At 28.7% G+C, this 16,332-nt stretch overlaps 1 protein-coding gene across 1 annotated transcript; it reads left to right on the forward strand.

The window, feature by feature from the left end:
• The first annotated feature begins 5,193 nt into the window (after positions 1–5,193).
• MAKR5 (membrane-associated kinase regulator) lies at positions 5,194–6,904 on the forward strand. Its single transcript, XM_028078671.2, has 2 exons — positions 5,194–6,560; positions 6,655–6,904. The coding sequence occupies exons 1-2, from the start codon at positions 5,633–5,635 to the stop codon at positions 6,711–6,713; spliced, it is 987 nt and encodes a 328-aa protein (XP_027934472.1). The 5' UTR covers positions 5,194–5,632; the 3' UTR covers positions 6,714–6,904.
• The last annotated feature ends 9,428 nt before the right edge of the window (positions 6,905–16,332 follow it).

Below are 16,332 nucleotides of genomic sequence, written 5' to 3' on the forward strand. Positions count from 1 at the left end.
TTATGATTTTTCTTATGCTGCATTTTCTCAACCCCTTAAGTCCTACCCATTGATCTCGTTCTATCTTTTTTATCTAACAAAGAAGGTTCCAGATTCAATTTATTTTTACAGTAAAAGGGCATATATAAATATAAATCGTACCACTTCAAACCGAATTTTAATAAAAATAAAATTTTTCAACCACAATGAAAAAAAAAAAAAAAAAACTAGCTCAGATGAATTTATGTTTTTGGAAGTTGTATAGATTACTAAGGAAGTCTGTTAATTAGATCTGCACCATTTTAATATAAGTCTTACCCCCAAAATCAACTCTCTTTTTATTATTTTCCTCTTCCTATTTTTTTTTTTAAATCTTATGTTCTGGGCCTGAATTTCCATTTGATTCAATTGCCGTAAATGATGGGCTTCATTGAAAGTTTGAGGGAAACAAATTTCCTCAGAGGCCCAAAATCGCTAAACTTGTATGCTAGTATGCTATCATTTGACATTTGAAAAGAAAACCCAGGCATTGGTTAATGGTAAAGAAAATAAAGCAATGTTTTTAACCAATTCATTTTATTCTACGTGGATAAGATTAGGGAAGTAAAACAATTTATCTGCTTACTGGTCATCTATTCATAACTAAATTTCGCTAATTTATCTATTAAAAAAATATAAAAAAGAAATTATCAAATTTATTTATTTAAGTTTATGAATGAATAAGTCATCTATTATTTTTCAAAATCCAATAAATCTTTTTATAAATACGCAACTGATAAAAAAAACATGTTAGTTAATTTTTTTATGAAAACAATTTCTTAGGTTTACATATTTAAAAGACATATTTAAAATATTTATGTTAAAAATAACTTTCAAAACACTTTCTGTCAAAATAATTATCTTAGTTTATATTATCTATACTTCTATACCATTAAATAAAGATGATTTAGTTTTTTTATCTACATTTTTTCTTCTTCTAATTTTACTCGTTAATAAGTAAACGTTTACTAATTTTACTTTGATTATTTATTTTCAATTTAATCATTTTCTAATTTTTTTTTCTTTAATTTTACTGTAATAAACTAAAATAAATAATTATAATTAACTACAAAATAAATAAGAATTATTTACAATGAAATTATAAAAAATATCTATATTTACTTTTATAATTATAATTTATTTTTTTTAGTATATAAAAGAGTGAAAACACTTAGCATATGTTTTTACTAATAACTATAAAAAGAATATAAGTGTTTAATCTATCTTTTATATTTATATTTATTTTTACTTGTATAATAATTACTTCTAACTATTTATCTACCATTACTTTATTATCGTAACTACATCCATAAATTAAAAGGATTAACAACATAAACGATATCAAAAATTGAAAATTGACGCAATAATTTCGTATTTATTTTTGGATCAGTTTTTTCTAGAACAAAATAGTTTGGCAAAGATTTCGAATTAAAAAAAATTGTTAGATGTATTTAAATATAATGCTATATATAACTTAATTGTATTTATTTACGATATTTTATGCTTATTAATATAAGGTGACGAATTTAGAATACAATTTAAAATTTTGGATTTAATTTTTTGTTGTAAAGATGGTAAAGGGTAAAACTGAAATGGTATAGTGAAACTTTAAAAGCAGGACGGGGTACCCCAAAAACATGCAGCCATAGTAATGCTGCATGGTTGTGCATGTAAGAGACATTGAAAGAAAAGTGGTCAACTTAGAAGAGGATTTACCTCGTTTCCCTTTCATGGTTTTTACTTTGCTTTTTCACTTCCACTTCAATGCTCTCTCACCCTTTCCTTCCCTTTGTTTCTTAAATCTGTTATTGAAAAGGACTCTATTGGAAGAAGGATAACTCTTTTGAGAGCATTAAATAAACACCAATTTTAGTTTTTAAGTTCTAAAAAAGTTGGCAAATTTTGGCTCATAGTTCTGAACAAGGGCTTAGTTATTAAGGTTTTGAGCAGTCAAATGTATATGTATTCGTACATAGACTTAATTATTAAGGTTTTGAATGGTCAAAGTTTATTAGGTGTGAATGTGTAGGTAAATTCACTTGGTTTTTACCTGTCATTTAATGATTCACAGTGTCACCTTGTTACCTGCAACAGAATTAAGTTTATCTATTGTGAAACAGTGAAAAAAAAGAGTTTTCATTTGCGTTAATCTAAATGGAAAAGTACACAAAGTTTAGTTTTAAGTTCTGAGAGTCTCCGGTCAAAGGAGGTTACAATGGAACATGCACAGAATATTATACCTATATTCTCCTTTCTATATATGAACATGCAAAGACATGAACTTCTCTACGATACTTGGCAAGTTTCTGATTTCTTATTTTAGTTTGGTACTGAAAACCACACAAAACTTTATGGTAGAAAATCCTGTTCCTGCCCCCACTAGCATGGAGCATGAAGACCCCACTTAGAAATTTCTGCAAGGAAGAATCATTTGACCAATTGATTCAATTGTTATTGTCCTAATAACGACAGAAAGTGCCACCCCCAACCACCAGAACACAACCAACACAAAGTGTCACACTGGCTCCCATCAATGTGAACAAGAAATTAAGAATTTGGAACCATGCTAAATTTTACAAAAATTCAAAATTCAATGCGAGCATTCAAATTTAACCGATTTAACTTAACTTCTTCGATCATCCGTTTAGAAAAAGGCCAATTACAACTTTGTACACATGTGTGTTCTAGATAAGGTTGCAAAATTCAACATAGACAGACAATATGTTCAGAAAATAACAGTTTTGTGTGATTGATTATTCTTACGTAGTTAAACCACAGATCATAGTACACCATTTTCGTTGGATGAAGCTACTCTAACAACCAACAACAGTGTCATCAAAAGAAAGCAACTTCTTCTGCATCACAGAAAGAGAAGCATTAGCTACTTTATTTTAAAAACCTCGAGTCCAAATTATGTCAGAAATATGTTGAGTAAGATTTAAAAAATGAGACAGACATAGAGTGTTTCATTTTCTGCGTTTTGAAGAAATAAAATAAACAAATCACTGAAGAAAACGGAACAACAAACAAATTGTCTTAGTGATATCATATCATAATATAGTATGTTTAAAAAATACATTCAATTATCGTAGACTCAGCAGTAAATTCTGGCGAAGTAAGAGGAATCAATCTCATGTCGTGCAAGCCATAAACCAGACAGGTTTCCTTTTGAAATTGGCAAGAGGTGAGGGGATAAGGAAAAATAAAACATTTTATGTAACATCACACAAACTCACCCTGTAGATGCACTTGCTTGTTCTTATCCAAATTCTAATTCCATCATACAAGTATACTTTTTAAACTACTACAAGTGAAATGAATATCAGATTTTCTCCCAGAGCATTACGATCTTATGAATCATTACATTCTTTTCCTCTTTATAGAACCTGAACCTTTGTAACTAAAAACATAGTTTTTTTATATATATATTTCCTGGGTTAGGTGTCACTATAAGTATATATTCTGGCTCAGAACCTTTGAAACTTGAAAGGTACCTTTCAAATGTAAAATTGAGTTTGGTTGTGGTTTTGGCTTGTTTGTAGTGAAGATGTGAGACTGTGTAAAAGATTGATAAACAGTTAAGGAAGTGATTTTCCGTTGTCACTGATCAGAGAGAATCTTGAGGGGAAAAACTTAAACAATTTAAGAGCAGGACCACAAAATATTCCATAGCACGCAAGATCAGCATATTTTTCCCTAGGTACACACACATAAGAAAACTTTTAGGGTTATGATATGTAGGACAGTAGTGATGCAGTTGAGGTCCATACAATGATACAATGCATTAAAATTGTTTTAATGAATGGTTTCTTTTGCTATGCCAAAAACAGTATTTATTGGTTATACATGATATCATGATTTTGATCTTTTAACTTTCTGGGAATTTTTTTTCTACCTTTCCTCAATTAATGATTGATGTTGAGGAGTATGTTGTTATAATTATAATAAGAGATTTTGCAGATACTTTCCAATTTTTTTATATTTTGTCTGTGATTGAATTGAGCAGTGTCTGAACAGCTAATAACCCCTACTAGATACGGGACCAACCCTATGAAATCCCTTAGAATTTGGCAAGCATTGGAAAACAATTATTAAAAAAATTTCAAGTTGTAATAATTTCAGGCAGGTAGTAGGCCTCGGTGCTTGAACATTGTTTTCATTAGCTGTGGTGTAGAAATTGATTTGGAAATGTGCTCGAAATAGTCATACATATAACATCAGAACTTTGGGATATAGGTTTAGAATTCTAAGTTAAAGGCCCACTAATTATGTTGGTGCTAATTAAATAAGGAATGATGTTTTACCTAGTTAGAGACAGTTCCTTTGAATTGACATTTCTACGGGCGTAGTTCATGGACACCAACCAAAGTCATTAAAGTCCAAATATTCATAATGTTTTTGAGTTTGGGTGAATTTTTGTGACCTTTTGTAAGCATTTTGGAAGGCAATAGGAAAAGAGTGGAATAGTAGCCAAAAACGGAGTTACAAGTCAAACCTTTTGAAGCAAAAGAGTTGGACCCTTGTGCTCGTTCAACAGCACAAAGACTTGGACCTCTTCAAACGTAGGTGTAGTCACATAGGATGGGGTCCTAAAAGCAGCAGAACATGCGTGCTCTAGCTTTGCACCTAATGACTTTGCCTTGTAAAAGAACCCAATTTTCTGACTTGCACCAGCTCTTTTTAATTCCTCTCTCTGTAAAGAAAGAAAGGTAAAGCAGTTGATAGCCCTTACGTTTCCTTTGCTCTGCATTTCTCTATTTTTTATGACCCTTTCTTTTTTAACCCTTTTCTCTTTCATTTTCTTCCCTTCTTTTCCTTTTCTTCCACTCCACCTTTTTGGAAGTTTCCTATCACCATCGCTCCACCCTCTTCATCTCAATCCGCATCTCCTGCATGCCCTATTATAATTTCAACAAATACTAACTTAACCACTCATCTTATAATCATTCGGAGATAAACTGAAGTGCTTGGTTTAGTTTCATAATAATAATTGTAAAATCACCCTATATTTAAAATCTTAATTCACAGTGACATTGCATCACAGCGAGGCAGCGATGTAGTATAGCTAGAACTAGAATAATACAGTAGCAGAGATAGTATTTGATGATTCATTTTGATGGGATCGGAAGTGGGCCAAACAAATCTCAGTTTTCAAATTTACCTGTGGAACTCTGATGAAAGACTGAAACGCTTCGTTCATGACTCTGTATGAGTCCAAAGACTGAGGTCAGAGGCACTGTACATTACTGAGTGCCTTTTTTTCATATTTTTTATCTGCTCTCTCTCCCCCACATGTTCACAAACAAAACACTCAATTTTAACAAACATAAAATAAAAGAGTGAGGAAAATGAAAACAAAAAGCAAAACGTTTCTCTCCAAAAAGCAAAAGCTAAGTCCCTCTGATTCCCCAAGAAAGCACCGTATTCAATGCTTACTCAAGCGCCATTAAACGAAGCGAAAAGTTAAACCCTCCTCTCTCTATCTCTCTCACTCTCTCTCTCAAACACTTATTTTATTTAGTTCATTCACCTTACTGTCCCTATAAAACCCAAAACTCAACCCCACCTCACAACAGAAAACCCTGCTTCCACCTCTCTTCATTCTTCTCATTTCATGGACGCTCTGAACTTCCTCAAGTTCTGGAGAAACGCCACCATGACCACTACATCCGAGCCCCACCTAGTGGTCGAAACCGACACTGAATCCGACGAAGATGACTCCTTCTTCGACTTGGAGCTCACGCTACCCGATTTCGACAACAAAGAAAACAACACCGCCACCAACAAAAGCGACGAAGACCCTAAACAAACGACGACGACGACAACAAATGAACTCAAAAGTCTCCCCTCCAAAGACGAACTGGGCAAAACAGAAAACGACGTTCCGTTCAAAACTACACTACCTCTGTCTCCTGCCGAACCTATCTCCAAACGTAAGGTCCTCCCAATCGAGCCCGTATCCAAACCTCAATCCCCCATTGCGCTTCTCAGGTCCGCCCCAAGCTTCAGAATCTTCATGTTCCGAAAGCGAAACAGAGCTCCTCCGCAGAAAACGGACCACTCTGCAAACGACGCTAAGGTCTTCGCGGTCAAGCTCAGCGTCGAAGATTTGCGATCCTCCCCCGCTCTCAGCAGGGATAACAGCACGAGAAGCTTCGGGAGCAAGGTTCGGGGTTACAGCTACGAGGAGCCGAAACCGGAGCGGTTCTCGAAGGAGGTGTTGCGGAAGTATCTGAAACTGATTAAGCCTCTGTATGTGAAAGTCTCCAAGAGATATAGTGATAACATGAGATTTCCCGGCGAAGGTTTCGCAGCGTCGCCGTCTTCGTCGCCGTCGGTGGCCTCTGTTTCTTCGACGACGGAGTCGAAACAGGGGAAGGGGATGAGGGTGGGTTCGAAACATTTGGGGAAGAGTCGGTCTGCGTCGTCGGCAGTGGCCGGAGTTGGTTCCCCGGCGAGTAGGAGCGATGATACGCTGCTGCTGCAGCATGATGGGATTCAAAGCGCCATTCTTCATTGCAAGAGGTCCTTTAACTCGAGAGGTACTTTTGCATCGTTTAGTATTTTAAAATTTTAACTGAAGTCGGGTTTGTTGTTATGATTCAAGAGTTGTAACGTGGTTTGAATTTTTTGCAGAAGGATCAATGTATCCGGCGAGAAAGTCATTGGACGGTGAACGTGGGGCAAAAGTGTAACTTTGCGGATGGTGTGGTGAAAGTGAAGAGAAAATGTGTAATTTTGTATTTGTAGTGTACTTGTAAAGAAAGAAAAAGGAATAGGGAAGGATGGAATAGGTGTGATGATTAGGTAGTGTTGGAGAGTCCCCTGTGGTGAGTGTAAATTAATGGACCAATATTATGGGAAGAATCAAAGGGATCTTCTACTATATCTCTGTCTGTCTGTGTTCTGAGTGTGTGTGTGTGTGGATTCACCTCTTTGCACTCTGCTTGAGGTTTATTTCATTTTGATTTGATGCCATCAAATGATTCAAGCCAAGTTCATTTTCCGGAAGGATGCCACTTGTCAAAAGCTTTGTGTAACTAAATAGAAATAGAGGGTTGAATGTGATAAGTAAAGTTTCATGAGATGGCAATTCTTACTCCTTATGGATTATTTGTCATCATTGTTTTGTAATGCGCACAGCATATTTGTGCCAATTGGTGTGAAATAGTGGCAGAAGTGAATTGAGTGAAAGCAATGTTGAGAAATGTGAGAGGACGAATACACATTGAAAGCAGGAGCAATGAATGGTTGGCTGCCACTACTGCCATCAAAACTAGTGCCCTGCCACCATCACTTCTTTCTTTCTTTCACAGAACTTCAGAGTATGGACTCTGTTCTACAATTACAATTTAATAAAATCAATTTTAAATTTCAAAAGGTTACTTAGATGCGCATTTAAATAATAACCACTTCTACTTTTGTATAACCCTGTTATCAGTACTTATGGTAGAAAAGGTTAACTTACTCTGTTGCTGTTGTCAAAATATGCACGGATTTTTTACTTCCCTAGTTTTAATTTTCATATTTTTTAATCATTTTAAAGTCAGACTGCTGATAGTTTTATTTCTAAATTTACTTACACAAAAATATGTTTTCATAATGTGATCCTGATTTCATGAAAAGCAAGTTTTATTTTAAATGTTGAGACTTTTCGTTAATAATTACCGTAATAAAAGTGTTATAAATGTCTTTAAAATATAATTCTTCCATTGTTTATTTTAGTTAAAGGTTATGACACTTACAAAAAATCTTAAAGATATAACTCTTTTACAAAATATAACAATCTCACTTCACTTGAGAGATTGAGAAATCAGTAACTTATTCTTTATTATTACAATAAACAATCGTTCTTATTGCAGTTAAGTTGTAAATAGCTTATTGGGGTGATGGCAACAAGCGGGTTATTCAAACGAAAAAATACCTTCAAATTCTTTATTTTACCCACAGATAATTTTATCTTTGTGGTTTTAATTTTAAACAAAATTATTTTAAAGTAAATTTTTAAAATTTAAATTTAGTATACTTTAAATAAAATTACATAATAAAAACAAAATAAAGTAAAAAAAAAAAAACACCTATGCCAGTTGAAAATAAATAAGGATATTTGTTTAAATAAATAAAATAGTGTAAAAGTTTGCAGTGAGATTCAGGTTCAATACCTTAAGCAAGTCATGACTTTTACATTAATTCCTGTTAGAGAAAGTCTTAGTTTTCCAAAAATTAGAAGTTGAAAAGTATATTTTAAAAGTTTGATGTATGTTTTTTTTTTCTCAATCTGTTCTTATATTTTTTTAAAAATAAAATAATATTATCTTTTCTGTCAAATTAATAATATTATTATTATATCAAATTAATAATATTAATGTTATATAATTATCACACATTATATAAACACTAAACCTGTTCTTAGTTACAATTGCCTTGTCAGAAGTGACATCAGGCTTGAATTATAAATAATAAGTTAAAATTAGGTTATTAATGAATAAAATGTGATACTGGTAATAAATGTTATCTACACTACAGTAACGGTATCATGATAAATTTGACATAAGACATTATATTAACTCATTTAAAATAATAGATTAAGTTAAAAAAATTCAATACAGGAGGAGGAAACGGAAAACAATTATGATAAATAAGAACAGAGAAGCTACTAACAAAGTTTATACGAATTTTTTAATTTTTTTTTCTTTAAATTTTAAACATGATTATTTAAATTTTATTTTCTAAAATATAAATTCAGATAATTTTTATTATCTTAGGATAGAATTCAAATAAATTTGTATTACCAAATTATTAGTTCAAATATTATAAGCTTTTTTTTTCAAAAAAATACATTCAAATAAGTTGAATACCAAAGTATAAAATAATATTTTTTTAATAAATAACTTTAATTTTATAAATCAAAACAATAAATATATAAATTTATAAATCAAATGTCAATAATTTTTTTCATTAACACTTTTCTTAAAAAAAAAAACAACATATTACATTGGTATCATGCCGATGTCATGTCGTAGGTATAACAAGTTCAATAACTATTATAAAAAGATTTGTTTCATGGCTTTTATGTTATTATCTATAATAATTAAGGAATATTATTCCCCATTTATGTACTCAACGATGATAGTTTCTAACTATCTAACTACCATGTTTTTAATTAAAGTTATAAAATGTATTTGTCTATATAGATGATTTCAAATATTATTTAATATTAATCATAAAAACCTCACGATACAACTAAGAAATAAAATACGTTAAAATAATAGTTATATTATTCGCACTACACTATTTTTATTTTAGACCAATTAAAAATATTGTCTAAAGTAAAAAAATTATGATCTTAAGTTTAAACAATAGTTTGACTATGATTTTTCAGTTGTGACTGTCATTAAGATAACATTTTCTAGAAAAAAACTATATTTTTCACAATGTTATTCTAGAGAAAGAGTTCTCATTTTTTTTTTGGTTAGCCCACATTATCTAAAGATAACATTTAAAAAAATATTGTTTAAATAACCAATAGTTTATAAAATTTAGTCTTTAACGGTTTCTAAACCATACGTGTATTTAAATGTGACATTTCCATATTTAGACAATAATTTAATACATGTGGATTAGTTTAGTACGATCTAGAATAAAAAATTATATAAGTTAAAAAAATAGACAAATACAATATCAATTAATTTTGTTTTTAATAATCAATCTACTAGAAAAATTTAAAAGAAGCACATTTAGAAATAACCAGGTTTATAAATACTTTAAAAAGCTACTTCTACAAAGTTTAAAAGCAAATAATCATTCGCATGAATAAGATATGAAAAAAGAAAAAGAAAACGATAACAGTATACAAAATTTTAAAAATCTAAACTTAAAAAATCGTACACTTATTTTTAATATATAAGTGGTCTATTATTTAAATTTGTTTCTCCTAAACATTTGTTTTATGAATAAAAGTTCTTAAAAAACGAAAAAGAACAAATAAAAATAATCTTAAAGCCACTTTTTATACAACAACATATAAAATCATGTAGGAGAGATAACATGGAAAAAACAAAAGTGTTTCAAAAAAGTAGTTTGATAAGATTTCGTTATAAGCTTTAACTTATTATATTAAATAAAAAAAGAATGCTTTTTTGTTTCTCTACAAAATAACTTTAATAAAACAAACACATACACACACTTATATAGTTTTCTTGGAATACATTTAACATGCTAGTTGCGAAAATAGTGTTTTTCCAAATACGTGAGTGTGCATGATTGTGTGTTTGAATTAAGCAATGTTTTTGGTGGCAATGGTATGTAGAAGGCATCGAGAGTGGTACTGGTATGACATGATTAGGTAGAGTGGAAATTCAAACATAAATCTGAGACATTATGGAGGTTGGAATTGTGGTTGTTGGTGAGAAAAAGAGTGTTCTGTAATTGCACACAGAAGTCAAAATGTGTATCGAGGACTAGGGCTTTTGGCATCTACAAGTATTGCAAATTTCTAAGCATCATTAATGACAACACAACCATGCCAAAATTAACCAAACGTGGCCCCCTCATGCTCTTCTACACTTCAACATGTGCCACAATAGTAGATTTCGCTTAGGATAAAATTTTGACTATTAAATTTTGATAATTTTTTCTTATAACATGATATGTCATTTTTTAAATGATTTTGTAATATTGAGAATGAAAAAATGAAAAAATATAAAACCATTAAAAAGATAATATATAAAATTATAAGAGAAAGTTGTCAAAATTTAATAATTAAAAAGTCATTTTTCTTTCGCCTTACACACTTAACACAACCCACAACCCAACTCCTTCCTTTGAACACATATTTAAAATATATAGAATTAATTTTCTAACAGTACATTTCTAAAATTAATTAAAAGATAAAAAATTCATATTAAATATTATTTTTGCGTTGAAAAATTGATTTAACTAGAATATTTTTCCTGAGATGAATGAAATAAGTTAATGGTGGTAGTTGTTCTAAAATATATTCACTTTTTTTTTTCATCAAGAGATTTTACTCCAACTTTTATTTCAAAAGTTACACTCTTCAAAGTGTAGCATATCTATGCTAAACTTTAATCATCTTGTTTTTAGCAAGTCTTCGAGTAATGATGGGGATTATGCCTGGACTTCTTCAAACAAGATCCTTTCTTTTCAATTACTAAATACACTATGATAACTAGTTTCAAAAATATATATTGTTTGTTAGTTCGTATAAACTAAAATATGTTTTTAAATTTGAGATCAATTTAAGTTTTATTCATGAAAGAGAGAAATTGAAAATATAGGTGTAGATTTCTTAATGAAGTTGAATGAAGTAATAGTACACGCTCGTGTATTCACGTTTTTTAATTTTTATAAAAATTTGAGTTCAAATATAAAAGGTATATAATTAATTTTTAAAATAATTTTTAAATGTAAAATTAGAAAAATATATATACACAAAAGAAAATTTTAAAATAATCGTTAAACATAAAAAAGTTTTTAGAATAATAGTTAAAAATAAAATATTTATAAAATAATAATTAAGACTAAAACTAATAATAAAATGTAGACTATCCTCTTCATTTGTTATAAAAATGCATATATTGTGTAACAAAAAGTATTTTATGATAAAAAATAAGATAATATTATACCAATTTATCATTAATATTTTTACTAGTCACTTATGAGTAAAAAAAACAAAAAGGTAAAAAAAAAGAAAATTATCTTAGGCATCATACTAAATATTATATTTTTTACACATATAATTACTCGATAGAATAAAAAGTACAATAGTTTTCACACTTCTAATAATAAATAAAAAATTTTGTTATAATAAATTTTCAATAATTTTAATATTATTTTAAAAATAAATTTTAATTCTAACTCAATTCTACAAATTTTATTTATAAAAAAAATTTATATTTATCTATATACTATAAATTTATCTTATTAATTAATTTTATTATTAAAAAATAGTGGCACACTTTTCGTTTTTATTGTAAAAAAGTATATCGTTATCTTGGAAACTACATGGCTTCAGAATTATTATTTTTTTCATTTTGGATCTTTGGAATCTCAAAGTCCGTAGTGTGAAAGTCGCTTGAAAAATAATAATATTGGCAATAAAGATCAAATTAGAGAATTCACAAACGGTTGTTTATTATTATTATTATTATTATTATATTTACCAAGAGTAGGCATATGAATAAAAATGTGTGTATGATAAAACATTTATTGATAAGTTCAATAAAAATTGCACATAAAAAAACTGAATTTTGAAAGAAAAAGGCGAAAGAGAAAAATGTGTTTATCCGTGGCAATGGTTGAAGAAGAAGAAAGGGAATAAAAATGGCCGATATGTTATGCGGGGGATAATGCGATGCTTCATTGTCTGCTTGAAACTCACATAGAAAGAATACAACACAGATACCTAAGCTAGGTTCCATGAACCATTTTAAGAACCCTAATGTTAGTTAAGAAAGTTATAACATAGGGTGTAGATTCCCTTAAAACTTGAGAAAAGAATGTGCAATGCACCCAGAAACACAGCATAAACATCGACACAACAGAACAGTGTTTCAGTCCTCCGAGAATGCTAGATTTGCTATGTTTCCTCACCGGATTTCTGTTCCTTTATTCAGTAATTAAGATGATATACATAAATTTGAATGGGAGAATCATTGAATCCAATTTCCAGTAATATGTTTCCTGTTTCGGATAATCACATCGTTGGGAGACACTGTGATTGGGAATTGAATTGCATGTTTTTAGTTCATTGCATCTTCTGGTTCATTATACAAGTTTTTTCAAAGCATGTAAAGGTAAATAATGAAGACTTTTCCACATGTCACCAAATGCATGTCCCTCGTTAGATTCGAGGCTAAGAAAACATAGTGGATTTAGTACATTGTCCTTCTGAATAGCGGTTGGTGAGACATTATCGTTTTATTAGAGTTGTTCGTCTTTCTCTGCATCTCGAGATTAAACAATCCATGTGCACGTAACCGTTCAATTAATTAGGAAACGTAAATAACTTTACATGATTAATTAAAATGCCTAAACTCGGTTCATGTTTATAGTCCTGCTCTTAACTGATAGAAAACAAGGTTTTAAACAGTGAGGGGATAAGTATTATTTTGACTGTTAGATGTAGGATTTTTCTAAAATAGTACAAGAGAAAATGATCGCGAATTTTAAAAAATAAAAGAAATTAGGCCATGATTTTCAGTTCCTCTCGATTTTAGTTATTTTCTATATATACCATGTGATTGTTGCATAATTTTACTAATTTTATTAGTAACTAATTTCTATTAAAAAAATTAACCGATCAATTTAATAACGAAAGATAAATAAACAAATTATCAAGAATAATAATTATTTTCTGTGATATTGAATGAGTGAAATATTTAATATATTGATTTATAGTATATATTTTATTGAATGCACCAACGCAGCAATTAATATTATTTTAATCAAAATAATCTTAAAGGAAGGTTTTAAAAAAATTAATTAAGGAAATCCCATTAAAAACGATCAATCAAGTTTTTCGTTATACGTTGATGATCATGAAAAAGGTTAATATTTATTATTCAACAAACAAAGGATTGGTACATTTCAAATTAAATTATTTGCTTTTAACTCAACTGAGCTATATTTCTTTTAGAAAACACTTAATATAGTCTTTTACGTTATTGCATTATTTCAAAGTATTACATGTTAAAATTTGGATTATTTAATTAGAATGTAACATATGTTAAAATTATAAGTATTTCAAAATAAAAAATATTCAAATTTTGACACGTGAGATTCTTTGATTTTAACATGTAACGCTTCTAAATGATTAATTTAATGAAAGATATCATGTATTAAAATCAGAATAGTTATAAAATAAAAAATTATTCAAATTTTAAAAAGTTACTTAAATTTTTACATGTAACACTTTCAAACAGTATTAAAGTTGATTTAATCGAAGTGTCACATTAATTTTTTTTTACATAAATAAAGAGTCGATTCAGACAAAACATAAATCATTAAAAGTGTAACTATAAAAATAAATTTACTAATTAAACATTTTTTAAGTAAAACAATAACATTTAATAAATAAAAATTATCAAAATATTAAAAAGCAATACCAACAATACTTATTACAATATAATCTGTAAATTTTTACTTAAAATTATATTTAATCGTAAAACTTTTCAAATAAGTTTATGTTATGTATCACTAAACTCTACATCTCAACTATAATGATACCTAAAAGTCAAACAATAGTCATGACATAAAATTTTTATTAAAAAAATAAAAATACAAAGAATTGTTCATCAAAACCCTTCACTTTTAATTTGTCAATAAAAATACCCCATAAACTTATTTTCTTTGTTGCATAAAACCATTTTGTAATTTTAAGTTTAAATATTACTCTATAAGGTTGCCTTAGTTGTTAAATTACAGCAAGTTGAACTGGGTTTGCATGTTTAAAAAACTTATACGAATCCCTGTTGACAAACCGTATTTAAAATTATATAATTTGTTTTAATTATTAGAATCTTATTTGAACGAATAATAATAGATTTGACTTTGGGTTTGCATACATGTGATTGTACCAATCAATATTAATGGTGATGGATGAGTGTGTGCTGTAGCCCAAATCCAAATGGGTCCACATCTTGGAGATGGATTATATCAAGTGTTAATATAAAAGAATATTTCTTCGGATACATTTTCTTATAAATATCTTAAAAAATAAAGAATCAGATAAATGCTTTAATAGATTAAAACTATTTTACATATAAACCAATTCATAGAAATTACTTCATATAATTTCTTAAAATTCTATATTTTAACTTGTGCATAAGTTTATATAGAAAAAACTTTATTTTATTTTATTTTCCATAAATTTTTATGAAAAAAATTGTTCATAAATCCTTAATCGAAGTAAGTCACACCTCAATCTTCCAACAGAAATTAAATGTTTTTATTAATTTTTTGTCTCCAAGAATGATTTCAATAAGTCCATTGATGCCTTGTCAGAATGTTTGTGGGTTTCGGCCCGAAGAATCTGGTGGATTACAAAAGCCCAATAGTGTCATTAAATATTTTTAAAATAAAATTTTCAGAATATCTACTATGCTTTCCAAAACAAGTTTTTCTGAAGACTCCTACACGACCTATATTTCAGAAAGAGCTTTCCAAAACGAATAAAATATGTTTGAAAAAAAAAAAACTTTCAAGAACGAGTTTTTGTTGGATATATATATATATATATATATATATATATATATATATATATATATATATATATATATATATATATATATATATATATATATATATATATATATATATATATAATTTGCTAACTCACTAATAAATTTTGTTAACAACTGACCAAAGATAGTATAAATTCTCTTACCTTAAATCAGACTTAATATTATTTTTCAATTATCCATTCCTTACACTTTTTAGTCTACAACCAAAGAAAAGTAACCTCTTTAATCTCTTCACACTTTAACTACTTTTACTCTTTTAGTGCATTGTTTTTATTAGACTGGTTTAATAACATCTAAAGGTGATTTATGTTAGATATTCTAAATTTACATTGTTATTAAAAATCATAAATCGATTTTCTCGTACTATAGGAATAGAATTCTTTTTAGGTTGAGTCTTTTGTCTTCAAAGTCTGGCATTCATTCATACTGAGATATTTTTTATTATTTTGTAATAAACGTATAGAGATTTTTGTGCTAATTTTGAATGCATATTTTTTAAATATACAAATAAAAACCCAACCACCTTAATTAATTTGATTGCATATTTTTTTAACCTTGAACTAACAAAAAATAAATGTTTGAGAACTCTTCCATTCAGAAATTAAAGAACCTTTTCCAAATGAAACACTCATATGCAATGTATGCATGCATTGTCACGGACGAGATAGTTGATTATGAATTGTAAAAATATGTACAACTTCCCAAAGTACAATAAAATATTAATTTTCTGTCGTGAAAAACCCACTACATACGAAAAACCAAATAAACAGAAAAATAAGTGGGGTTCATCACCTTAATTTCATCAAATGTGACTTGTCACAAACTCTATTTTATTAATATCTTGTTAAGAATAAGTATGAGTATAAATTTTATGATGGGTAAAATGCTAAAAGTTAAACACTATAGAGACTTTTCACATTTATATAAATATATCATATAAAAAAATTTAATATTTCAATATTTTGGTTTGAAGTTCCTTGTATAAATTGAATTGAAGTTACTAATAATACACCTTTAATAAATATTTTAAAAGTGCCAAAATTTTTAT

This window comes from Vigna unguiculata, chromosome 7 (genome assembly GCF_037176805.1).
Source record: "Vigna unguiculata cultivar grain cowpea cultivar isolate G323 ecotype 2 chromosome 7, ASM3717680v1, whole genome shotgun sequence".
In the NCBI taxonomy this organism is placed as follows: domain Eukaryota; kingdom Viridiplantae; phylum Streptophyta; class Magnoliopsida; order Fabales; family Fabaceae; genus Vigna; species Vigna unguiculata.